The sequence below is a fragment of the Gymnoscopelus microlampas genome (genome assembly GCF_963454915.1).
Source record: "Gymnoscopelus microlampas genome assembly, chromosome: 10".
Taxonomy (NCBI): Eukaryota; Metazoa; Chordata; class Actinopteri; order Myctophiformes; family Myctophidae; genus Gymnoscopelus; species Gymnoscopelus microlampas.
Window position 1 is genome coordinate 50,009,217 of NC_139947.1, and position 27,395 is coordinate 50,036,611.

General features: G+C 40.7%; 1 protein-coding gene across 4 annotated transcripts in view; it reads left to right on the forward strand.

Annotated features, from left to right (window-relative positions):
* The first annotated feature begins 6,416 nt into the window (after nt 1-6,416).
* LOC311054360 (dystroglycan 1-like) overlaps nt 6,417-27,395 on the forward strand; it is a 28,305-nt gene continuing 7,326 nt past the window's right edge. The window contains exons 1-3 of one of the 4 annotated variants that reach the window (XM_084070258.1): nt 6,417-6,725; nt 20,185-20,377; nt 23,200-23,710. In XM_084070258.1, the coding sequence (XP_083926384.1) occupies nt 23,255-23,710 (456 nt within the window). In that variant the 5' untranslated portion in view covers nt 6,417-6,725; nt 20,185-20,377; nt 23,200-23,254. Of the gene's footprint in view, nt 6,726-6,775; nt 6,905-20,184; nt 20,378-23,199; nt 23,711-27,395 lie in introns of those variants that run through there. The other 3 variants (XM_084070257.1, XM_084070255.1, XM_084070256.1) reach the window with 3 other exon arrangements.

Here is a 27,395-nt window from a genome sequence, read left to right on the forward strand (position 1 = left end):
CGTAAGTACAATTTTGAGTTACTTTTACTTTACTGGAGTATTTCCAATATTCAGTACTTTTACTTCTACTCCACTACATCTCAGAGGCAAATATTGTACTTTTACTCCACAACAATTATTGGACAACTTTAGTTACTTTGTAGATTTTTATTAATATTACAAAACATACAGCCTTAACCACTTCAGCCCTATATATTTATATTTCAGCCATTTGAAAAGAGATGATCTACAAGCTCACAATGCGTTGCGCATTGTGAGCTTGTAGATCTGCTATTTTCAAAAGATTCGTTGACATTTTACACATTTGAAAACTTGTGAAATGGGACATACTGCATAATGAGTACTTTTACTTTTGGTACTTTAAGTACATTTTGATACCAATACTTTTGTACTTTCACTCAAGTAAATTTTGAATTCCGGACGTTCACTTTTAACAGAGTATCTCTACATTACAGCATGTAATTAAGTAAAACAATGTGAGTACTTTTTCCACCACTGCTTTTGAACTAGTTAGGTTTGCTCTACATTGGCTATTTACTGTATGTGTACACATCCTCCTATGCTCCTACAAAGCTCTGTGCGTGCGGTGAGCCCAAAAAGCCCAAAATCTCTTCTGCCCGGTTCTCCTCGGTGGCTGTAGAAATCGCTGTGCATTTGCACACAGCCGTTGACCATTACCATGTGCACGGAATAGCGCAGCCCGTTTTTTCGCTTTCCCCAAATGGCAGCTGTTTATGAGCGTTTTTGTGTTTGCTGGCTCCCGGGTTGCCAAATCATGTGCGTGAAACAAGCGTGAGTGCTCATATCCCCCCGACGGCCGACGGGTATGGTCTAGTGCTCCATTTTTAAGCAGTTTTGAGATCTACATACCTTGGATGCCATTTTGATCAATCAATGTCTTAAGTGATACATGTGTCTGTGTGACTACAGATAGCTTAGTGGGTTATAGAGAGGCCGTCTGGTAATCTGAGGTTCGCCTCCTGACCCCGGTCTACAGTATGTGTCCCTGAGCAAGACACTTAAAGGGATAGTTCACCCAAAACAAATATTTTTTTCTATTGATTAGTCACTCCATGGAGACTTGAATTCAGGGATATCTTTTTTTTTTCTTTCGCATTCCTAAGCCAATAATTTGATGACCAGCGAACTGGTATAGGCAGCGGTTCCGGTAGGAGACACAAAGGAGACTCTTTCTGTCTGCTACCAGAAACCACTGCCGGTCATCAAATTATTGGCATAGAAAAAAAGTAATTTTCAGTCATTTTGGGGGTGAACTATCCCTTTAACCCATTAAGACCTGAGACCGATTCTACAAATGCCCGCGCGATAAAAAAGCATGAATTATGCAGAAAATATGTACTGTGCTGTATATTATGTGCAGCATGTTACTGTCATATACAGTACACTTTTCTGCAAAGTCTGCTTCTTCTAAAGTTTGATTTTAACCCGATTAGCAGGAAAATCAATAGGCTACTGCATGTATTACGAACGCAGGAGTGTCTGGCAATACCAATAACCCTATTTATTCACAGATAACAAAGGTCTGTTGAAAACATTCTTGGGCCAATGCACACTTTTTCTAAACATGTGCCGTTCACACCTATATTGTCTTTACACAAAGGATCACATTCCTGTGACAAATCTTTCAACATCCGTCTGTAAACAAATACAACCTTTGGACTCAATGATCATCAACTTACCTATATACTCAGTGGTGTAAAGTAGCATAAAAGTGTATTTACTTAAGTACTGTACTTGAATACAATTTTTAGGTATTTTTTTACTTTAGGTATATTTTTCCAATTTCCAATACATTTACTTCTACTCCACTACATCTTGGATCCAAATATTGTACTTTTATTAAAGTCCCAAAATCTGACGACTTCTTCCACCGCTGCTGTACTGTTATTAAAACACTTTATACGGCCTGGACCAGGCACCTAGGCTCAGTATAACCTGACAGCGTATCGCGGGTTCGAGTCCCAACCCCGACGACCTTTGCTGCATGTCACTCCCCATCTCTCTCTCCTCATTTCCTGTCAGCCTGTCCTGTCAATAAAGGCATAAAAGAATACATATATTTATTTTCACCACAATATACTGTAATTTTAAGCCATTAAGATCAAAACTATGTCACAGAGGGAGAACCAAACCAGTTTCACCAGGGGAATTTCTCAGGTCTGTGGATTTGTGACAATGGAAGTGAAATAGTGTGTGTGTGTGTGTGTGCGTGTGTGTGTGCGTGTGTGCGTGCGTGCGTGCGTGCGTGCGTGCGTGCGTGCGTGCGTGCGTGCGTGCGTGCGTGCGTGCGTGCGTGCGTGCGTGCGTGCGCGCGTGCGTGCGCACACGCGCGCGCGCAAGCTGAAACCTTCCCTGCGGTGATGCTGGTGTACTGTATCTCAGACAAGCGGACAGCCACTTGACTTTTTTCTCTGTTAATAATGACCATCCAGACACCAGGAAGGAGTGGGCATGCTAAGCAGCATGATGCTGTAATTATCACAGTATCGTACAGCGTTATACCAGTAGCAGCAAGTTGTTTGCATAATGGGTGTAAATATAATAACGATGGCAGTCATAGCCTGTACGAACTCTTGTTTTATTTTTGTATTGTTTTATTGGATCTTGTTTAGTCGATACACTTATTTGTTTTAGCTCGTGCTCATTTGATTTAGCCATTTTTTGTCTCATCTGTTTAAGAAAGTAGGTAGCTGATATATTGCACTTTTACCTTAGCGCTAGGTATACTCTTGGTTGCTTGTTTTTGCAGGAAATGTACTTAAAACTTCTGGTGATTAGTAGTTTTCGTTCCCTACCTATGTTGAATACACTTATTGTAAGTCGCTTTGGATAAAAGCGTCTGCTAAATGACCGTAATGTAATGTAATGTAATGTAATCTTTCTGGAGAATACTACAGCTTAAAAACCCTTAACTCAAAATGTTGAATCTTTTTTTGAAAATCTGTGGTTATTATATGCCTTATGTGTCAGTCTTAACCATGTAATGATGAACTCTTCTCTTACTTCCATGTACCTTAATCTCTCATCCAATTCCTGACATTTGACATTTTCTTCCATGTTAAAACTTTTGCCTCTTAATTGCTTTATTAATGTCTCTGTATCGCGGTGGTCCTCAACCTTTGGAAATGTATAGGAGTCCAAGTCTCAGGCCACAGACATCCATCTGATAGAATTGTAAAATCTTCATGTGTTCATTTAATTCTCAGAGTTACAGACCTGTAAGGGTCCTTTTGGTTCCATTTGTATATTCTCAGTTACAGACCCGCTATTGTATCTTGGTTTTTATTAGTTTTTTAGGCGAGGCGTTGTGGGCTTGTAGATGTGCTATCTTCTGAGAGTTGGTTTAGAGGGAAAAAAGAGCAGACCAAGTACAGAGCCAACGATCAAGTTGACTAAATATTGAGGGTTTAAAAGGTTAAAGGGATAGTTCACCCCCAAAATGACTTTTTTCCTATCGATTAGTCACCCCATGGAGACTTGAATTCATGGATATTGTTTTGTTTTTGTCGCATTCAAAGAGTCTCCTTTGTGTCTCCCACCGTAACCGCTGCCTACCGGTCCGCTGGTCATCAACTTATTGGCTTAGGAATGCGACAAAAAACACAAAAATATCCATGAATTCAAGTCTCCATGAAAAAGTAATTTTGGGGGTGAACTATCCCTTTAAATGTCTGAAAATCCACATTAACATGAATCTATCATAATAGAAAAAAATAATGCATGTCTAACAAGTCTATGAAGTTATCTATGAAATCGGTTATCTATAATTTTACATTTCACAAAGTCGTTAATGCCCTAATTTCATTCCGCCTAGACTATTGCAACGCCCTATAGACGGATTTCCGCGCGACGTCATCACAGAGCAAAATGCGCAATCTGCGCATGCTCGGGGGAAATGAATTGTTGCGCCGTTCACTCTGTTGTTATGTTCGGGAGTTAGATAGCCATAATTCTGCTATTATAGGCATAATAGGCATAATGCTGCTATTATATACAAACAGATCCAACTTCCGACAAATCATTTTTATTGAGTAAACAAGGTATTACAAACTGCATAATTTAATCTACTTTCATTAAACCCGGTGAAGATCATTTATTTTATGAATGGACATTTGACCAGAGCTGCTGCGGGTAATGGCGCCCTCTATAGGCTTCCCCCTCCTCTGCGCGGTCATATCCTCTCATGTTTACTTACAGGAAACCTGTCTATACTCCACTCTCAGTAAAGGTTCCATACGCTGTCTACAGTTGGTACAGAATGCCGCCGCCATCAGACTCATTACTGGAACTAGGAGATCAGAGAACATAACCCCTGGCGTACTGGGCTGGCGGCACTGCACTGGCTGCCTGTAACTTTTAGAATAGATTTTAAGATTTTATTGTTAACTTTTAAAGCTCTTAATGGCCTGGCACCACAATGTCTTACTGACCTGCTCGATCCCCATGTGCCTGTTGGCCTGTCCGCCGCCTAAGGTCCTCTGACGGCCCTACTAGATATCCCTACATCTAGGCTGGTGACCAAGGGTGATCGGGCCTTTGCCCGTCAGGGCCCCTACACCAGTGGTTCTCAAACTTTTTCATGTCAAGGACCCCCAAATTGACACTTATGAGCCCGCAGACCCCCATTTGAAAAGATAAGCCAGGGACCCCCATAAGAGAAGATTTTTACGGCTCTAGCAGTGATTCTCAACCATTTTAATTTTAAGGACCGCCAGTTTGACATGCATTAGGCTACGGACCCCCATTTAATGGCATTTCTATCTCTGGGACCCCAAATCATATTGTAAAATCAATGTTAACTTAACGGTTCCATTTGTACACTCTCAGAGTTACAGACCCATAAGGCTCCATTTAGTTCCTATCCATCATTTAGCTGGGGACCCCCTGGAACCCCCTCAGTTACCCCTGGGGGTCCCCGGACCCCACTTTGAGAACCAATGCCCTAGACTCTGGAACAGCCGCCCTTTGGACGTTAGGGTTGCTAATTCCATTGCCTTTTTTACATCCAAATTAAAGACCCATTATTACAGCAGAATTTCGGTGCTTCTCCTTTATACTCACTGATACTGTTGTGTGTTGTTCTTGTTGTTGTAAATTGTATTTTATTGTTCACTGTCTGATTTTAAGTTGCTAAGCACTTTGTAACATTGTTTAAAAAGGTGCTATATAAATAAAGTTTATTATTATTATTATAAATCTACATGTGTTGTGGGGGGTCCCTGCCTCATCTCTCTCTCAGCTGAGCTAAGGGGTCCTTGGTCCATGAAAAACGTTGAAGACCCCTGCAGTAACTATAGCACCTGTGCAGTGGCTGGAGGTGATGGTCTCTCTACTCTTCTATTGAAACGTTTAGTCACTGGTGACGGGTACAACACCTACTGGTTGACAGGTAGTTCTGCCTGAAGCTCACAGCGCAATATCGTCCTCTGGCTATTAATATGGGGTTTCCCCTCTTGCATGAGCGGTAAAAGTTTGGTCTCCCTCATGGGGAAACCTAGCTGGGTTCGAATCCCTAACAGGACATGAAACTTTAGGGATTGCAGCTGTAACATGGGAGACTTTTGTACTGTGTCGTGTGTACTATACTGGTTCTCAAAAAGTGGGGTCCAGGGGTACTTGAGGGTGTTTCCAGGGGGTCCCCAGCAAAATGTGTTAATACAGCATCGCAATCATTTCCACGACCATTTGTATGTCGAATATTCAAAAAAATAGCAGATCTACAAGCTCACAGCGCGTCACTGTAGATCTGCTATTTTGGAATAATTCTACAATTCTTTAAAAAAAAAAATCTTCTGGGGGTCCCTGGCCCAAAACATATACATGTGTGGGTCCTTGAACATGAACACCTGCTGGCTGTAGTTAGGCTGTTAGTACTGTATGTATGCACAAGTTGTTCATGAATCATGTCACCTGGATATTATTATTATACCCATTAAGACCTGGAACTGTGTCATTTTTAGATTTGAGCTAAAAAGCATTATTTTACACTTTGGGCTATTCAAAAATAGCAGATCTACAAGCTCATAGCGCGGCACCGAGTGCCGTGCTACGAGCTTGTAGATCTGCTATTTTTGAAAAATCGTGAAAATGTGTGCAAATCTTTGAATATATATGCATATATTTTTCAACACATTCAGATGATTTTTCAACACATTCACCTGCTGGCTGTAGTTAGGCTGTTAGTACAGTATGTATGCACAAGTTGTTCATGAATCATGTCACCTGGATATTATGTTTCCACATAGAGAGAGAGAGAGAGACAGAGAGAGAGAGAGAGAGAGAGAGAGAGAGAGAGAGAGGAGGAGGAGCCTCAACCTGTAGACCTGTGCAGAGAGAGAGAGAGAGAGAGAGAGAGAGGTAGAGAGATATTCTAATCACAGCGCTGGGTAGAGAGAGGAGGGAGGAGGACAAGACAAGAAGAGCAAACATATCCACCAAATAAAAAGACATTCTGAATGTGTTGAATCATGGCCTCAACGACAGCATTCACCTGCTTCCCCCCCTGCTGAGTGAGAGTGGTGGAGAGATCTGATCGGCCCATGGTGTGACTGAATGGGAAGGACTGGAGGAGAAGGAGTCATTCTTTTCTTTTCTTCTTGGGGAGAGAGAACTCAGAGAAGAGGAGGAGAAGAGGAGAGGAGAGGAGACATTACTAGGGCTGTGTGTGGGGGAGCAGCTAGCCTCTAGAAGCTACAGCTAACAAGGTCAGTTTGAGTTGCTTTTGCCGGTGTTTTAGCAGCTCGGATCAGGATCGGGATCAGCTTTGATTTGTTCTTTTTTTTTTAAACGTCCGATTGTGACCCCCGTGGAAAGCTTTGGATCTCTAGTCGGCTGTATCTGACGTGACGGGCAAAGGCTGGCCTCGTATGGCTCTTTTGGACAGGTATATAAACCCACATTATAGAGATTTATATACATATATCACCCTCTTATGTTGTGTTGCTCGGGTTTGCGTTATTAGTGTCTCTGATGATGGTGTCCCCGATCGAGGTTTTTTTTTCGTGTTCGACATTTTGAGCCTGGATGGGGGCTGGAGGATTTATTCCGTTGGGAGACGTTGTTTATTATTATTATTATTGTTGTCCTGGGATATTATTATGTGAAATATCGGCTGTCAATCCGTCATTTTAGTTGTTTCCCCCCCATTTATGGTTGGAGCTAACCTAAGACTGTTTACCCAGAGCTATGCAGTGTCAGTGTGTTGTAGCAGCAGCGTCACGTCAACTGAAGTGAGGCGCAGTCACACCGGAAATGGAGTGATCCTGGCTTTCAAAGTACAAAGCATTGCTTTTTTGTCTTCAGTCTCTTGTGGCATTTTTCACTGATTGATTGTCCCTCAGGGCTCAATACTAGTGTCTTTTCTTTTTTTGTGGGAAAGCCTTCGCTGAAAATGCCCGATCGTTGCATCGTGCTGTGAGCTTGTCGATCTGCTATTTTCAGTTAAAGCTTTCCCCTCATGCTGGGTTTTTAAGTGGTTAAGATTATACACACTGCCTTTTATTGAGTGGTGCATGCACTGGGAAGTGATTTACTATTTTTGAAAAAAAAAAAAAAACATCTTTAACGTGTGAGAACTGCTGATTTAGAAGGCGTTTGTAGAATCGGTCTCATGTCTTTAATGGGTCAAGTAAAAAAAAAACGTAAGGATAAAACCAGTTAACAAAAAAAAAGAAAACGATAAAAAAAATCAAAAGAAAAAAAACTTTTACTTTGAAGTCCTCCTAGCGGAAGCCAGGGCCCTATCAGTCGTATGTTGACGCTGTAGTGTGTGTGTGTGTGTGTATGTGTGTGTGTGTGTGTGTGTGTGTGTGTGTGTTACTGCTACTAGAAATAGAACAGGTGCATCTCTCTCTCCTAGCGATGGATGCGCTGGCCTACCACGACCACGGTCTGTTTATTCTGCTTTTTTACACGTTCTCTCTTAGCTTAAGCTTTAACCGGCAGGACGTGGGAACTCGGCGTTTGAAAACGTGTCCGTTAGGCTGTAATATGTGTGTTAGAACGTGTGGTAAAAGTAGTCATTTTATGCTGTCTTCAGGCCTCGGGGCCTGGGCCATGGTTTAGTTAGCTAGCTAACAGGATAAGTGGCTGGTGTTGGTGTGGTTTATAGGAGCCATCATTTAGCTCTGGAATGTTTTAACATGTTAATTTCGCTCCCATTGTTGTTTTCCTTTCTTATTGATTCTGTTGTCAGCCTGCAGGGGGGGGGGGGGGTTCATCATCATCATTGTTAACAGCTTTGTAATTGATGAGGCTTTTTTTTTTGGCTTGGCTAGTAACACACTGTTAATGTTATAACGTTGCCCCCCGCCCCCCCCCCCCCCCCCCCCCCCCCCCCCCCCAGGAGCAGAAGAGAGCAAGTCAATGCAGCTTTCTTTAGTGGAATGTTAACTTTGTAGTTTTTTTTTGGCAGTGGTGGAAAAGGTACTCACATTTTTTTTTTACTTAAGTAAAAGTATTGATACTGCAATGTAGAAATGCTCTGTTGCAAGTGAAAGTCCAGAATTCAAATGTACTTAAAGTACCAAAAGTAAGAAAGTGTTTCATTATGCAGAATGTCCCATTTCACAATGTTTTCAAATGTATGAAAATCTTTTGAAAATAGCAGATCTGCCACGCATTGTGAGCTTGTAGATCGGCTATTTTCAAATGGCCCAAATGTATATAGGGCTGAAGTGGCATGGGTAATGTATGTTTTGTCATAATGAAATCTAGTAGTAAGTAGTAACTAAAGTTTTCAAATAATTGTAGTGGAGTAAAAGTACAATACTTTCCTCTTGAGATGTAAGTGGCGTAAAAGTAAAAGTACAGAAAATTGGAAATGATCCAGTGAAGTAAAAAAAAAACCCTCAAAATTGTACTTAAGACTTCTGTACAGTACTTGAGTAAATGTACTTAGTTACTGTCCACCACTGGTTTCTGGGAGGTTTATGTCAATGTTTTTGTGATCTGTCTGTCTGGGACGGTGTTGGGACTACATTGGAGACCATGTTATGACGTAGAGGGAGATATTTTCATATATAATAAGACATTAAGGAACTAAATCTAGGTCAGATGACTGCTGTTTTTTCTTCTAAATTCTGTGTTAATTTAATTAGGGTTAGGGTTAGTCCGAGAGAATACAAATTATTCCGAGAAGGGTTATTCCGAGAGAATACAAATGTAACCAAATGGACCCTTACGGGTCCATTTGGTTACATTTGTATTCTCTCGGAATCAGTTACATTTGTATTCTCTCAGTTAGCACATGGATGAGTTTCCACTGAAGACGTTGCTGTGACATTGATTTGATTTGCATCTTGCATGGCGTTCTTTCCACAGCAAAGTTAGTGTCACCAGGTCAACACAAAGTTCCAGGCAACAAGGCTGGGACAATTTGTCTTTTCTCTCTCAACACGTTTTTGCCATTACCTTTTTTTTTCTTCTACCCCCCCCCCCCCCCCCCCCCTCCTTTTCTTTTAGTGGAGCAATGTTTTGGGAACATCCACTTCTCAAGGCAAAGCTTGTGGAGGATAGTGGATCATGTTTGTTAATATCAGTGGTGTAGGCCTACCTATAAGTACAACTTTGAGGTATCTTTTGCTTTAATGGAGTATTTCCCAATTTTCCCAATACTTTTACTTCTACTCCATTACATCTAGGATGAAAATATTGTACTTTTACTCCACTACAATTATTTGAAAACTTAAGTTACGAGTTACTTTTGATTGATTTTGATTATTATTACTAAACATACATTAACCATTTCAGGCCTATATACATTTCGGGCCATTTGAAAATAGCCGATCTGCAAGCTCACAAGCGCAAGCACACAATGTGGGCTTGTAGATCTGCTATTTTCAAAAATATTTTTATATTGAAAACTTGAAATGGGACATTCTGCATAACGAGTACTTTTACTTTTGGTACGTTTCAATACATTTTGATGCCAATACTTTTGTACTCTTACCCAAGTGCATTTTTAATTCCGGACTTTTACTTGTAACAGAGTACTTCCACATTGCAGTATTGATACTTTTACTTAAGTAAAAAAAATATAAGTACTGTTTCCACCTCTTGTTTTGTTATTCAGCTGATGTGCTTATCCCAGAGACTGCGGTTGTCCTGTGGTACAACCAGACACGTCAATTCAATTGGCCCAGAATACCACTGTGCCTTTTGAGTCCTAATTATTTTCGATGCCTTTCCCCGACATTATTATTTTCTCCCCTTTCGTTGTTTAACCCATTAAGGCCTGAGCAGGTTCCGATTCTGCAAAATGTCTTCTAAATCCTAGCGGGTTTCTGAAAAAACGTATGTTTCTATGTCAGTTGTTTTCAAACTTTTTCATGTCAAGGACCCCCAAAATGATATGTATTTGGCCGCCGACCCCCATCTCAAAATGTGTTGTTCCAGGGACCCCGGGAAGCAAAGAATAGAGTTAAAAATACTCGTTTTAAACAATATATATTCAAAGATTTGCACACATTTTCTCGATTTTTCAAAAATAGCAGATCTACAAGCTCATAGCGCGGCACTCGGTGCCGTGCTATGAGCTTGTATATCTGCTATTTTTGAATAGCCCAAAGTGTAAAATAATGCTTTTTTAGCTCAAATTGACTCAGATGCGTTCCAGGTCTAAATGGATTAAAAGTGCAGACACCATTGTTCCAGGACCTCTCCGCGGTGTGAACCCTCTACCTTCAGGGTGAGATAGGGTGGCAGACAGAGAAACAAACCCACGCTCTTGCTCCTGGGAACTGTTGTGTTTACCCTTCACTAAAGTAGTTATTATCACACACAACTATGAGCTGTTATTGTCCCACACACAGTTAACCCATTAAACCCCTTCAAACCGGGAACGCATCTGTGTAATTTTTTAGATTTCTTTGGGGAAAATAGCAGATCTACAAGCTCATAGCGCGGCACCGACTGAACCATAGCATCCCTTTTCTGAGGAGAACTTTAACCAAAAATAGCAGATCTACAAGCTCGGAGTTATAGGTGTGGAGGGAAAAAAACAGCAGCAAAAGTTTATCTGAAACACAATTTTACACAATATAGAGGGGGTCCCTGCTTCATCTCTCGCTCAGCTAGGGGTCCCTGGGCTGAAAACGTTGAAGACCCCTGTTCTAGGGGGTCCCTATTACTAAATATTTTGAGATGGGGGTCCACGGCCAAATACATATCATTTTGGGGGGTCCTTGATATTAAAACGTTTGAGAACCACTGATGCAGAAACATGTTTTTTTTTAAAAACAGTAGGATTTAGAAGACCTTTGTAGAATCCCCCAGAAGCAAGGATTTGATTTACAAATGTTCTCTTAAAATAATTATATGTGTATATATTGAAAATATTAGCAGAAACTTTCACAATCTTTTAAAAAAATAGCAGATCTACGAGCTTGTAGATCTGCTATTTTTGAATAGCAAAGAAATCTAAAAATGACACGGATTCTTTCCAGGTCTAAATGGGTTAAGAGCTGCATGAGGCCGATTCTGCGAATACCTTATTCGTCCCCCGCCTGTTTTATGAAAAATGTTACTAAATAAGTGGTGCTCAAACATTTTCATGTCAAGGACCCCCAAAATTATGTGTATTTGGCCGTGAACCCTGCTTTAAAGAATGTATATATTCAAAGATTTGCACAAATGTTCCCGATATTTCAAAAAAAATAGCAGATCTAATGCGAGCTTGTATATCTGCTATTTTTGAATAGCCGACCAATAGGCTATACCAGGGGTCTTCAACAAGGGGTCCGGGACCCCTAGGGGGTCCTCAGAGTTACTACAGGTCAGCTAAAATCTTTGTGTGATATGATTATTTTTTTACATTAACCACTTGAACCCTAGCATCCCTTTTCTGAAGAGAACTTTAGCCAAAAATAGCAGATCTACAAGCTCACAACGCCTCGCGCTGCGAGGCGTTGTGAGCTTGTAGATCTGCTATTTTTGGCAAAGAGGTACAGGTGCAGAGGGGAAGAAAAAGAGCAGACCAAGTAAACAAAAAAAGTTTAATCTGAAACTAAATTTTAAACAATATAGAGGGGGTCCCTGCTTCATCTCTCTCTCAACTAGGGGGTCCTTGGCCTGAAAACGTTGAAGAACCCTGTGCTATACAGTATATAGCAAAAATCTAAAATTATGAATTGGTTATTTTTTTTTAGGACATTGATTATTCTTTGAAATGTAATTTGTGTTTAGTTTTGAGGCAAAGGCATTGTAGAATCTCTTTGGCTTACATTGGGGAAAGCTTGTTTTGAAGCACCACAACTTTATTTTAGTTTTTTGTGCTTGTGAGCCTGAGGTAGACTTTTAATGTAGTCTTCTGTTTTAATTAGATCAAAGCTTATGAGCTACAGGCCTAGTTTTATGTTTAAAACACATTTCTGTTATGCATTTTAAATCCTACACACTGATATGCAGTGGGTGTAAAAAGTACTCAGATATTTTACTTAAGTAGAAGTAGCAATACCACAATATAAGAATACTCTGTTACAAGTAAAAGGACTGTGTTCAAAATGATACTTGAGTAAAAGTACCAAAGTATTGGCGTGTATGTTTTATGTTAATGTAATAATTTATATCTGCAAAGTAACTAGTAACTTAAGGTTGTTGTAGTGGAGTAAAAGTACAATATTTGCCTCTGAAATGTAGTGGAATAGAAGTAAAAGTATTGAAAATTGGAAATAAAGTACAAAATATGACTTGAGTAAATGTACTTAGTTACAGTACACCACTGCTGATATGGGTGGGGGGTTTTGCCAGGTGAGACTTTTTTGTCTTCCTGACCTGTCTTTATATTCTTTCAGCAAAGCATTTATTATTTGTGTTGTCGAGGCATCTTCCAGTCCCAGCCAGTTTGTGTGGCTTTGCTTTGCTTTGCTTTGCATGGCCTTGTGCCTCAAACAGGCAACTTTCAGAAGAATGTGACAGTGCAGTGGATTCCATTCACAATCACCTTGCGTCAGAGAGAGAGAGAAGTGCTGTACCAGAGAGGGAGGGAGGGAGGGAGGGAAACTTGAGAATGTGGCCCAGAGAGAATGCCTTTGTCTGTGTTTGCCTGAGATCTCAGATGGTTGCTGCATGTCTCGACATGGTTACTGGCGCTCACACGGCGTCATTCCATTCACAGGGATCCTGCATGTAGGTGGATGCATGCATGGGAGCGTGGGGGGGGGGGGGGGGGGGGGGGCGGCTGGCCATGGCTGATTCACAAAAAAACACATCGTTGGCAGGCAGGCAGTGGTGTGAAGTAGCTAAGTACATGTACTCAAATACTGTACTTAAGTACGATTATAGCAGATCTATGAGCTTGTATATCTGTTATTTTTGAATAGCCAAAGTATAAAGTAATAGTTTAAGTGGTTACACGGATGCGTTCCTGGTCTTAATCATTCCGTTTTACCCAGTTGGTGACGTGGCTTCTTCCCAGCAATCTCCGGCCAAGTTATAAATGTCAGTTTACTTTAGCAAAATGAGTCATTTCCACTTATCTGTTCATTTCACTGGTAAGTGATGGATGTGGATTACTCACTTCCGTCTGAATAATAATCACACAGGTGTGACGATTCCACAGGTTCCTTATTTAATGGAAATATGGCTTGTCCGGACAACGCTCTGGATTACTCTATACAGGGTTTCCCACGGCCATGAAAGTCCTACAGGTGTTTAAGAGCCTCATTATTGAACTGTATGGTTGCTATATAGGTCTGGAAATGGGGTCAAATACTTTGGAAAAGGTGTGGAAAGTTCATTGTTACAAATGTGCGGGAATCCTGTCTATAGAGTGTGTGTGTGTGTGTGTGTGTGTGTGTGTGTGTGTGTGTGTGTGTGTGTGTGTGTGTGTGTGTGTGTGTGTGTGTGTGTGTGTGTGTGTGTGTGTGTGTGTGTGTGTGTGTGTGTGTGTGTGTGTGTGTGTGTGTGTGTGTGTGTGTGTGTGTGTGTGTGTGTGTGTGGTGTTTTTAAGCCTTTATTTGATAGTGATAGTGGAGAGAGACCTGTGGAACGGACATGCAGCCAAGGGCCTCGGGTCGGACTTGAAACCTCTTATGTCCAAAACTGTTAATTTTCAGGATTCAAAATCAAAAATGGCAAAAGTAGCAGATCTACAAGCGTGGATCTGCTACTTTTGATGCTTTTCGGTGCCGCGCTATGAGCTTGTATATCTGCTAAAAAGCAGCTGTCCCTGTATGAATAAATATGATAAGTGGCGTTAGTAGCTACTTGTACATACCCTATAAACTGTACTTAATATTATATTGGCCAATAAATGTGCATTGTAAATGTCTTGCATTCACCCGTTCAATTCGGGAACGCATCTGTGCCAGTTTACATTTCTTCGGCTATAAATACGAATAGCAAATATACAAGCTCATAGCGCTGCACCGAGTGCCGTGCTACGAGCTTGTAGATCTGCTATTTCTTTTATTGTTAATTCTTTTGCAAATCTTTGAATAGATATTCTTAGAGCAAACATTTGTAACTCAAATCTTTGCTTTATGGGGTCCCAGGAACTAAACATTTTGAGATGGGGGTCTGCGGGCAAAATACAGATCTATTTTTTTTTCTAAATCCTAACAGTGTGTTTCTATATCAGTGGTGCTCCAACTTTTACATGTCAAGGACCACCCAAAATGATATGTATTTGGTCGCGGACCCCCATCTCAAAATATGTTGTTCCAGGGACCCCCAGAAGCACAGATCGGAGTTAAAGATGTTTGCGTTAAAACATATATAGTACATATATATTCAAAGATTTGTACACATTTTCCACCATAAAAAAATAAATAGCAGATCTACAAGCTCATAGCGCGGCACTCGGTGCCGCACTATAAGCTTGTAGATCTGCTATTTTTGAATAGCCCAAAGAAATCTTGAAATGCCACAGATGTGTTCCCGGTCTCAATGGGTTAAGGACATTGTGTGCATATTTTCCCAGAAAAATGCACTGTTCTGCATTGAATGTGGAGGGAGGGGTCTTCATCACCCTGGCCTGAAGGGGTTTATTTCTCAATAAAATGACCTGCTCCCCACTGATTATCCTGCATTATTACACAGCTACTTAATGAACAAAAATTAATACATTGACCCAAAACGAAGGATTTCATTGCTTACGGTAATGAAAGTATTGAATTGATTTAATGCCGGGTGTGTCCAGTGCAGCGCGTTTCCTCAGGAAAACGGCATGAAGTGTTGATACATCAATATTCGGTCACTGCATGTGTCTATTTCTCGCTTCAAATGTTTTCAAAAACATTCTTGAAAGCAATATTTTGCTGTAAATCATGGGTCTTCAACGTTTTCAGGCCAAGGACCCCTTGGCTGAGAGAGAGAGAAAGCACGGACCCCCATTATATATTGTATAAAGTATTTTTTATTTTCATAGATTTCATAGGCAGCTTCATAGACTTGTTTCACAGCACTATAATGTTGGATTCATGTTAATGTGTATTTCCAGACATTTAACCATGCTCTAAAAACAATACTTAGTAAACCTGGCCTTTCACTCTGTACTTTCACTCTTTTTTTCCCCCTACACCAAACCGCTTTGCCAAAAATAGCAGATCTACAAGCACACAACGCCTCGCAGCGCGAGGCGTTGTGTGCTTGTAGATCTGCTATTTTTGGCTAAAGTTCTCCTCAGAATAGGGATGCTTGGTTGAAGTGGGTTAATGTAAAAATCACAAAGATTTGGCGGACCCCCTGTAGTAACTCTGAGGACCCCCTAGGGGTCCCGGACCCCCTGTTGAAGACCCCTGCTGTAAATGACATGGTGTGTTTGTTTACATGGCTGCCATGTTGGATACGACACAAAATCAAGCAGCACAGATTGATATGGGCCTTTGATTACACAGCGGCCTGTTATTGAGTTCAGCGACCCAAGTACAGAGTCAACGGTCAAGTTTACAAACTATGGAGTGTTTGTTTAAGTGGTTAAATGTCTGAAAATACATGTAAAATTAAGTAAATTACGTCCTTGGCAGTGAATGAGTTAAGGGTGGCCCACTACCTTTTTAGAAATGTGAAAACGGCTACGCTATACCGTTGGCATTTATTAGGGTAAGAAAGTATAGATTTAACTGGTTTTCAGCCTTCACAATTTTGTATTCACCTTCATCATTTCGTACAATGAACAGTTATGCAATGGACAACAAAGGAGAAAAGTCAGTTTACTGAAAGTGACAGGAGTTACGTAGACATACTTGTTGTGTCCTTTTGTACAAATTGACCCTGTAAGTTGTGTGTTCCTTTATATGTTGTGTTTACCTTCTTATAAAGAGGCTTATGCAAGAAAGCGAACACTTTTCAGAGTAAAATAAGCTTGAATGTGATCACGTCTCCCACTTCTCCACTAATCTGTGAGGGAAAAACACATGGGGGAAAGACGGGACAAAGAAATAGAGGTGTTTTAAACCCTTTAAGACAGTGGTTCTCAAAGTGGGGTCCGGGGACCCCCAGGGGTACTTGAGGGGGTTCCAGGGGGTCTCCAGCTAAATGATGGATAGGAACCAAATGGACCCTTATGGGTCTGTAACTCTGAGAGTGTGCATTTGCACACTCTCAGAGTTAAATTAACATTGATTTTACAACATGAATTGGGGTCCCAGAGATAGAAATGCCATTAAATGGGGGTCCGTAGCCTAATGCATGTCAAACTGGGGGGGTCCTTAAATTACAAATTATTGAGAATCACTGCTAGAGCCGTAAAAATCTTCTCTTATGGGGGTCCCTGGCTTATCTTTTCAAATGGGGGTCCGCGGGCTAATAAGTGTCAATTTGGGGGTCCTTGACATGAAAAAGTTTGAGAACCACTGCTTTAAGACTGGGAACGCATCTGTGTGCTTTGATTGATTGAATATTTTATGAGGCAAAACTGTAAAACAGCACAATTACAGTTAAAATACTTTGTCTAAAAGGTCGGCTCATTTTTTTCAATGGTCTTGTTTCCATTGAGGTCCTAAGAGGTGTAATTTTAAGATTTCAAGTTGGCTATTCAAAAAAAGCAGATCTACAAGCTCATACCGTGGCACCGAGTGCCGCGCTACGAGCTTGTAGATCTGCCATTTCTTTTTAAATCATACATTTGTGCAAATATTTTTTTTTTTTTTTTTTTTCCAAGCGGACATTTGTAACTCAAATCTTTGCTTCTGGGGGTCCCTGGAACTAAATATTTGACAAATGTTCGCTTTTATATACATTCCAAGATTTGCAAACATTTCCATGATTTTTTTCAAAAATAGCAGATCTATGAGCTTGTAGATCTGCTATTTTTAGATGCTTTCCCAGTGTTATTACTTGGTTAAAGAGCTGTTGTTGCTGGTCACAACAGTCCTGGTAATGCTCGATTTGCACGCCGTAAATAGCAGATCTGCAAGCTCACAACGCGTCACGTTCGTGACGCGTTGTGAGCTTGCAGATCTGCCATTTACTGAGCACGTCGACAACACACACCGGTCCGGCACACAACTAAGTATATAAGTGAGGCTTTTAGCCGACTGACGTCAGTGCCTGGCTCTGCTTGGTATTAGAATTCCGGGGCAAATCGTTCCGACCCTGTACTGGCTCTGGCTCTGGCCGCCTCTCTCTCAACGCTACAGGATTGGGGTTGGGCTGGGTCAGCACAATGGAGATTCTGAATCCCCCCCCCCCCCCCCCCAGGGCACCTAATTAAAACGTACAACCAAGACAAATGACCTCTGACGCCTCGTGCCGTCTCATGAGACTTCGCTAGCCTTAACGCTGGAAAAAAAAAACCCCTGTGACATGGGTTGCCAGATCTGCTTATTATTATAATTCCCCCGCAATATTTTATTTGAAAATAGCCGATCTACAAGCTCACAACGCGTCGCATCGCGGCGCGTTGTGAGCTTGTAGATCTGCTATTTTCAAATAGCTGATGTATATGTTAAAGTGGGCTTTTGGGCTGGTTTTCCTAGACCCTGGTTGCTCGTTTCTCTCACAGAATCTGGCAACACTGCCTGTGACATGCCAAAGTGTTTAGATTAGGTTTGGAGGATCAACTTCAAACCTACTTTTTTTTTTAGCAGTCCTACCTTTTTGCCTTGGAAATGTTTAGATTTATCCAATCTATTCCTTTAATTTATTTTTGTCTAGGCCTGTCACAATTGAGATAATCACAATTATTTCAGCATAATCGCTATAATGTTGAGAAAGGTTCATACTTTTTGAACCAAAAACAATTTTGATTGTGGAAATAGCAGATCTACATGCTCACAACGTGGCGTGGTGCAGCATGTTGTGAGCTTGTAGTTCAGGTACTTCTAGTATTTTGTAACATTGTTTTTTTGTATAAAATGGCCATAATTAATTATTTATTTTTATTATTGGTATCGGTCACTGTCAGTCAGTTTTTGTTATATCTGCCCCGTGCAACTTTTGTTTACAAGGCCTAAAAGCCACACAATTAAATCGTTTATCGCTTTAAAAAAAACATCACATGGATGCACCTGGGACGTATCATCAGTGTTGTAGCCTGGGGTCATCGGGGTGTTTCGGGTCTCGCAACAACATGCACCCTCGCCCAGGTGACCCAGCCGGGGTTGATCAAGCCCCGACTTACGTTCCAGTAGCTACCCACGGTCAGTCCTATAGGGAAAGACGGGGCCACTCAGTCCGCTTCTCCGGAACAATTACTTGTAGGAAAATTCATTGTCAAGTAATGGTGACAGCCCTACTTTTGTCATCTGTATAGTTTGTGTTCTTTCTTCTTTTAAAGGACTGGCATACATTATGGCTGGGATTTGTGATTCATTATCCACTTAAGCCCCTATATACTTAAGTCATACGACAAATGGCGAAAATAACCGATCTACAAGCTCACTCATGTGTCATGTTTGATCTTGTAGATCTGCTATTTTCGGTATTGCAACTTTCTTGTCAATTTTCACCTACGGCACCCAAAACAGAGTTGCCAGGGTGAGAGTGTTTAGATGGCTGGTTCGTTCTGGTTGAATCAAATATTTAGGCTGCACACAAGTACTTAACCCATTGAGACCTGAATGTTTAAAGGGATATTTCACTTTCCAAACAACTTTGGGTCATTTTATCGTCTACACAGGCTTATGTGAGCCTGAATCAAGCAACTTAAAAACGGTCTGGGGGTCTGGTCATAAGCCTGAGTAGACGATAAAATGACCAAAAGTTTTTTTGAAAGTGAAATATCCCTTTAACTCTGACAGTTAAAGTTGAACCCCTATTTTCTTTTCGTTTATTTTGTTCTGTTGGCAGAAATGTAAAACGATGTGATAACACAGGCAGAAATATGTCCCAGCATGATTCTAAACCGCATAAAGATGGCTTTCAGTGGTGTAAAGTAACTAAGTACATTTATTCAAGTACTGTACTACATTTTGAGGTACTTCTACTCCACTGCATCTCGGAGGCAAATATTGTACTTTTACTACAATTATTTGAAAGCTTTAGTTACTAGTTACTTTGCAGATATAAATGATTACATTATAAAACATACATTAACCACTTTAGTCCTATTTTATACCTAGGCTATTTGAAATTGCAGATCTACAAGTAGATTGTAGATCTGCTATTATCTTTTACTTTTGATACTTAAAGTACACTTTTGATACCAATACTTTTGTATTTTTACTCAAGAAATTCAAATTTTGAATTCCAGACTTTTACTTGTAACAGAGTAATTCTACATCACAGTATTGATACTCTTAATTTAGTAAAACATTACTTTTTCCACCACTGCATAAAGATAGCTGTACTGTGGTCTCGTGTAGCCAGACAACTATTCCACAATCTCTGAATGCTATATAGAGTCTGGAACTACAACCCCCGAAATCCGATTGAGGAAACTGGCACTTCCGTTCACGAAAATATATTTTAAAATATATTTACATTTTCTTTTTTAATTTCCATTTCTGCTAAGCAGCAAGCTAAATATACTTAAATGATTTTGATTTATAGTCGGATAAATTTGCGCGACTGTAAAGACGAAACAGAAATGGGGAGGACGCTTTATATCCGGTTTGTATTCTAATCATGATCAGAGCTTCAGAGTCCCAGACGGTATGACCGGAAACATTTGAAAATTGTGGGAGGCAACAGTCTAGTAACGCAAGACTAGTTTTGATCAGACGTTAGAATTTACACAAAACGATAATTATAATTGTTTTCTTCTTCTCTTCCTCCCAACAGCTGACAGACATGGCTGTCTAACCCTCTGCCACAGACCTCTTCATGGATAACAGAGGACGACAACAACAAAGAGAGAAGAAGAACAGGCATTTCTGAGCACAAGCCTGTGAAACCCGGAGGGATCGTCACCTGACCCCCACGAGCCCCCCCTTCATCAAACGTCAGTGGGTTATATACTTTGGGGCCGGTGGCGGTAGGCCCGTCACAATTATTACGTAGTCGTCTAATCGTAGTTATTTGAAATAATCGCAATTATCATAATCGTCAGCGTTTTCCAATGTTCATACATTTTCAAGCATTTTTCCCAAAATAGTGTCAGTAGCTGATCTAGATCTGCTTGTAAATCTGCTATTTTCACTATTTTTTTTTTACATTTCTTTGAAAATATATATTAAAAAATGAAAAAAATGTAATGTCAGTAATTTATTTTGTGACATTACATTACATTACATTACAGTCATTTAGCAGACGCTTTTATCCAAAGCGACTTACAATAAGTTCATTCAACATAGGTAGGGAACGAAACTACTAATCACCTTGAGTGCATTCTCTTCTAAAACAAGCAACTAAGAGTATAGAGTATAGTGCTAAGGTAAAAGTGCAATATATCAGCTGACAGCTACCTACTGTCTTAAACAGATGAGACAAAATAGGAAAATCAAATGAGCAAGAGCTGAAAGAAATAAGTATCGAATAAACAAGATCCAATAAAATAATTTGTACAACTAGCTGACATGTTGTAAGCTTGTAGATCAATCTGATCGCAATTATTTGAGATGATCGCAATTATAATCGTTTCCATGTTGAAACATTTTCATACATTTTCGAGCATTTTCCCAAAATAGCGGAAATGGCAGATCTACAAGCTTACAACGTGACAACGTGACAATACAAATGTAGTAAATATTTGCTATAATATAGTCATTTCTCTGTATTAGGCATGTAACGATTCACTCAACTCACGATACGATTCGAATCACGATTCGAGGTTCACGATACGATTCTTCACGATTTTTTTACGATTTTTTTTAGCACATTTATTTTCCAGACAAATTACTGAAAACCTTGATTATTCATTTTACAAAAATCATGTATTTTTAAAAAACTATATTTTCTCTTATCCTCTTTTTAATACATGAAATTAAATAAAGCCCTTTTATTCACGAGGTACATGCATTAACTGTCACATTAAGACATATACTTTTTTATTTGTAAAATAATAACTTTAAATATATAAGTCTTATGAAATAAATGAATTTTAAAACATATATCCCAGATGAAATAAATTATAAAGAAAACCTTCAAATAAACAAACTAAGGCTTAGCCTTGGGATTTACAAGTTATTTTTTATCTATGCTACATTCTCAGCATTCTGTATAAAACAACACATTTATGTACAGTAATAAGGGAAACTGTTTTAAACTGCTCCAAATGAGATTAGATAAGAATTAATTGATTCATATCAATGAAATTCGCTATATATCTGAAAGACAGTGTTGAAAGGAGTTTGGTGTTGTCAGCGGTCTGATACAATTGTTAAATTATTAAATTAGATTATTATTCATTGTACTCTGCAGCCGCACGGAGGAGCTCCAGAATTAGCCGTTTTCAGCTAACAACGTCGTCAGACGGGGGAGGGGGTAAACGGTATAGTTTGGGCAATTCATCAATCAAATAAACATGTTTACATGCGACGCACATTTCCCTCTTTATGCAGTGCGATCGCCTAGTTGTTTAGATTTCATAGCCTGAGAGGACGTGAACCCCACTCTGCCGTTCATAGCCTGCTGTTCAGTGAGTTAGTGATGTGTCGGTCATGATCGATCCGTTCTTAAGAACTAGTTCTTTGCCGTGAGCGTGAACGAATACGTTCATGACTCGAAACTGTTACGTTCATGATTTCGTTCATACCCCCCCTCCCCCTCCCCCTCCCCCGCACACCGCACACACGACGGGCGGGCTGTTATTCCTCCCGCGACAGACAGACCATCAGAAAGCTGTGCTGTAGAGTTTTCCAGTATAGACATGCATGCGTATTGCAATTTGAATTGAAATAAAGGTAGCCTACTGTTGTTCCTGGACAAAAGACAGATAGTGTTAGCACGACATTTAAGTATCAAAAGAAATAAATATGCATGGTCCTAGACAAAGGACAGATAGGTCAATTAACACGTTTTAGTTTGAGTAGAAGATGCAAACAGTATGCTACAGTTAATTCATGAAGTTAATAGTAGGCTAAAGACATGGTTGGAAATCGATAGTCATGTGAGTGTACTGACTTGGGCTGCTTTGTATACAATTATTATTGTTATTATAAATAATTATCGAGAAATAAAAATAACTTTACATTATATATTGCAGTAATGTATTACTTCTACACATTATATTACAAAGAAGATGGTGCAATTAGATTGTGAATGACAGTGCTGTGTTTCTGTGCAGACTGTGCAGTCATGTCAGTGGGATCAGATGCACACAATTTCATGCAGTTACCGTTTCGCATCGTATACGCTCCGCCGGGACCGCAAGCGCTACTGAACGAGAACGTGAACGAATCATTTGAACGAGTCTTTGCCGTGAACTGAACGAGACTCGTTCGTTCACCGAAATGAACTGTTTTTCCCATCACTACAGTGAGTGAAAAAGAGACCAACGCAGGCAGCTATGGTGGCCCTGAGGGGACAAAATAGTAGGCGGAGAACAAGGTAGGGAGTCTGACTCGATTGCGCCCTCTGCTGGTTGCATCGCGATGTCATATTTTATTGCATCGATTTAAATCGTCACCACTTTGAATCGATTTAAATCGATATACGATAAATCGTTACATGCCTACTCTGTATACTTCACTTATTTGTCATAATCTGCCCTGTGCATTTTTTGATCACGAAGCCTAAACAAGGCCAAAGAGAAATCACATTTTTATTCATATGTTCCACTGTTTCAATGCCAAAAAAAAAACTCAATTAATTTGTGTGACAATTAATCGTCAACTTAAATGTTTGTTCCGCTGACAGCCTGTAGGTTGGCGTGGCGGGCGGGTGAAGAAGCACAGAGGAGCGGCCTGTCACCATGCACTACCACCGCAGAGAGCCCAGCCGTGGCGGCGAGAGGAGGAGCAGGACTATGGCCCTGGTAGCGGTGGTGCTGCTGCTGGGGCTGCTCACTGACGCCGCCGCCCCCCCGCCAGGGGTCCCTGGGGGGCAGCAGCAGCAGGAGACCTCCTCTTCGTCCCTCCTCCCCCTGCTGGTGGTGGAGCTGATGTCTGTGGAGCTGGAGGCCTCCATGCAGTCCTCGGTTCTCTCGGAGCTGCGGGCGGCCGCGTCGGCCATCGCGGAGGGACCGCGGCCGCCCGCTGCTGCTGCTGGATTCGTACCGGATTCTTCCTCTTCCTCCTCTTCCTCGGCGATGACGACGGCGGTGCTGGGAGCGCACGGCGGCATCCCGGACTCGTCGGCGGTGGTGGGACAGGTGTTTCAGCTGAGGGTACCGCCCACCAGACCTGCCAATGGAAGCTGTAACCTCCATGTGAGTAGTAGTAGTGATGGTCTGTATTGTCCCCCTCAGGTCTGTTCCAACAGAGAAACACAGAACCATATAACACAGTGGTTTTCAACCTTTTTTCGCATCAAGGACCCCCAAGTTGACAAATATTAGCCCAGGGACCCCCATTTGAAAAGATATGCCAGGGACTCAACCATTTAGATTTCTTGGGGGTCCTAATCTACACTGTATCACTATCATCAGTGTTCATGTAACTCTGAGAGTGTACAAATGGAACCAAATGGACCCTAACGGGTCCATTTGGTTCCATTTGTACACTCTCAGAGTTACAGACATATAAGGGTCAAATTGGCTGCTAACTATGACTTTGGCTGGGGACCCCCTGGAACCCCCTCAAGGACCACTGGTGGTCCCCGGACCACCGGTTGAAAACCACTGATATAACACATTCAATTCGGGAACGCAATCTCTGTCATTTCAGACTTTAGCTATCACCATTATTTTAGACTTTGGCTCTTCAAAAAATAGCAGATATACAGTACAAGCTCATACCATTTGGCTAACACCAAGTAAGTATGAATATTCTGCGTAACGGAACACCAGCTTCAATGGCCTATTGCACGGGCCTTATCCTGAAGGGACAAACGTGGCATCTTTCCATGGGGGCAGTGTTGCTGCTTGGAGCATCAACATTAACTCAACAAAGTTGCAGAACCCGTGTTCAGGTGCCAGTCACTCACCTGTGACTGGCACACACCTCTGTGCTGGTAGGTCGCTCAAAACAAGAGCGATTACCAACAGAAGCATATTGGGTGATTTGGGCAATTTCTTTGGAGGCGCTACCCACACGTTCAGCTGTGTTGCTCATTCCGCAAATGCTCGAAATGTACAAGCTGTACCTTGTTGTAAAGGTGACTAATCAACGATAAAAATGATATAACACACAAGGGGAGATATAATCAACCGAAGTTAAGTTTCTGAACTTTTTTGGGGCAGTTTATTATATTGTCACTGTCGAGCAGAAACCTCTTATCTCTCCATATTCTAACGTTTTGTGTTTTGAGCTTGTAGATCTGCTACTTTTGCTAAAATGTTTTGTTTGAATCCTGAAAAGTAACAGTTTTGGACATATGAGGTTTTCCACCCGACAGAGACGATGATATTCTCCACCATCACTGGGTCTAGGGGTTTGAATCCTCCACAGTGATTTCCGACTTGGCCGGGGCTTCTGTATACAAACGCAATTGGGTTGCTTGCTCTGTTTTATCTGTGTGCACGAGTGTAAATGAAGCTTTCCGAGTCATCTTGCACAGAGAGACAATGGCCTTGAGCAAGAGAGGGCTTAGTTAAAGGGATATTTTCACTTTTTTGTTTGGGGTCATTTTAACGTCTCCTTTGTGAGCACCCCGGATTTTTTTTAAGTTGCTTGATTCAGTATTTAGATATTTGATTCATTGTATCAGACACGCCCCCCTTCCCATACAAACCCATTGTAACTTCAAACTCTTACTTTTATCATGATAAATTCATCGAAAACACCCGTCCTTGGTTCTGGTGACTCATACTGCCCTCCTTATACGTGAGGGGGCCATGTTTTTTTAATTACTTTTTTCATTAATATTCATATTTTTTTTTAACATTGTATTTTATTCTTTTCATTTTCACAAAACATTATGAAAAATAAATGAAAGAATTAATGGAAAGAATACGGCCCCGCTCACGAATGAGGCGGTATGAGTCACCAGAACCAAGGACGGGTGTTTTCGATGAATCTCTCATGGACAAGTGGGCTAATTAACCAGACTTATTGAACATCTGAGAAACTTGCACATTTAACCCCATAGAAAAGTAGAGCAGAAGAGCTACAAATGTTTATGCTGGAGTCTGTGTCATGTGTCCTCTAAGGCAGTGGTTCTCAAACTTTTTCATGCCAGGGACCCCCAAATTGACACTTATTAGCCCGCGGACCCCAATTTGAAAAGATAAGCCAGGGACCCCCCATAAGAGAATATTTTTTTACGGATCTAGCATTGATTCTCAACCATTTTAATTTCAAGGACCCCCTGTTTAACATGCATTAGCCTACGGACCCCTATGTAATGGCATTTATATCTCTGGGACCCCAATTCATATTGTAAAATCAATGTTAATTTAACTCTCAGAGTTACAGACCCATAAGGGTCCATTTGGTTCCTATCCATCATTTAGCTGGGGACCCCCTGGAACCCCCAGTACCCCTGGGGGTCCCCGGACCCCACTTTGAGAACCAATGCTCTAAGGTTTTCTCTATTTTATCTGGGGTCCCCAGTTAAAATATGATTCTTTTGGGGGCGGGGGGGGGGGTCGCGGCCTGAAACGTTTGGGAACCCTAGGTCTATATAAGGTGTCTTCCCAGACATGGCAACCATTGGGCCATTACCACTGCGGGTTTAACCCTTTAAAACCGGGAACGCATCTGTGTCATTTTAAGATTTCTTTGGCTATATAAAAATAGCAGATATACAAGCTCATAGCACGGCACCGAGTGCCGCGCTATGAGCTTGTAGATCTGCTATTTTTTTGGAAAAATCGTGAAAATGTGTGCAAATCTTTAGTTTGAATATATATATATACTTTTTTAAAGCGAAAGTTTTTAACTCAAATCTTTTTTGCTTCTGGGGATTTTACAAATGTCTTCTATTTTTTTATTTTACTTATGTTGCTATATTATCAATGGTTTTCAAACTTTTTTTCATTTCAAGGACCCCCAAAATAATATGTATTTGTTTAAAAAAAATAGCAGATATACAAGCTCGTAGCTTGTATATCTGCTATTTTTATATAGCCAAAGAAATCTTAAAATGACACAGATGCGTTCCCGGTCTCAAAGGGTTAAACTGTAAAATAATCCTGCCTCCACTACATATCTTTGTTACAAAGTTAATAAGTGTCTGATAACCACGTTTGAGGGATCGTTGCAGTTCAGTTTTGTTCGAGTCTCTAGTTCCTTATGTTCCATTCCAAAATGTTCACTTTGACAGCCACTGAAAGTTTTCTTGTGTACCGAGTGTACGCATCTGTGTCATTTTAGATTTGAGCTAAAACCATTATTTTATACTTTGGCTATTCAAAAATAGCAGATCTACAAGCTCATAGCGCAGCACAATCTTTGAATACATGTATGTTTTGAAACAACTCAAATCTTTGTTTCCGGGGGTCCCTGGAACAACATATTTTGATTGGGTCGGCGGCCAAATACATATAGTTTTGGGGGGTCCTTCACATGAACATGTTTGGAAACCACTGCAACATCAGTTTTTTAGAAGACATTTGTAAAAGATTTGCAAATAAATTTCACGTTAAAAAAAGGAGAAAATGAAGATGTACAAGCTCATAGAGCAGCACTCGTGCCGCGCTTGAGCTTGTATATCTGCTATTTTTGAAAAATATAAATCTAAAATGACACGGATTGATACGTTCCCGTTCTTAATGGATTAAGCTAGATCTCTTTCAAGGCCATATAAGTGCATTTACATAACGTTGAACACATGGAGCTACAGTAAGACTTATCCTTCATTAGTCTGGATGATTTGATGCCTCATTGTTTACGTTACATGTTTTCCAGTATTGTTTCCCTCTGCCTTCCTTCACATTGCCTTAGTCGGGGCAGAAACCCTCTACGTCGAATTTCGACAATATCTACAATTCTTTATGTTCACCTGCCTGACAT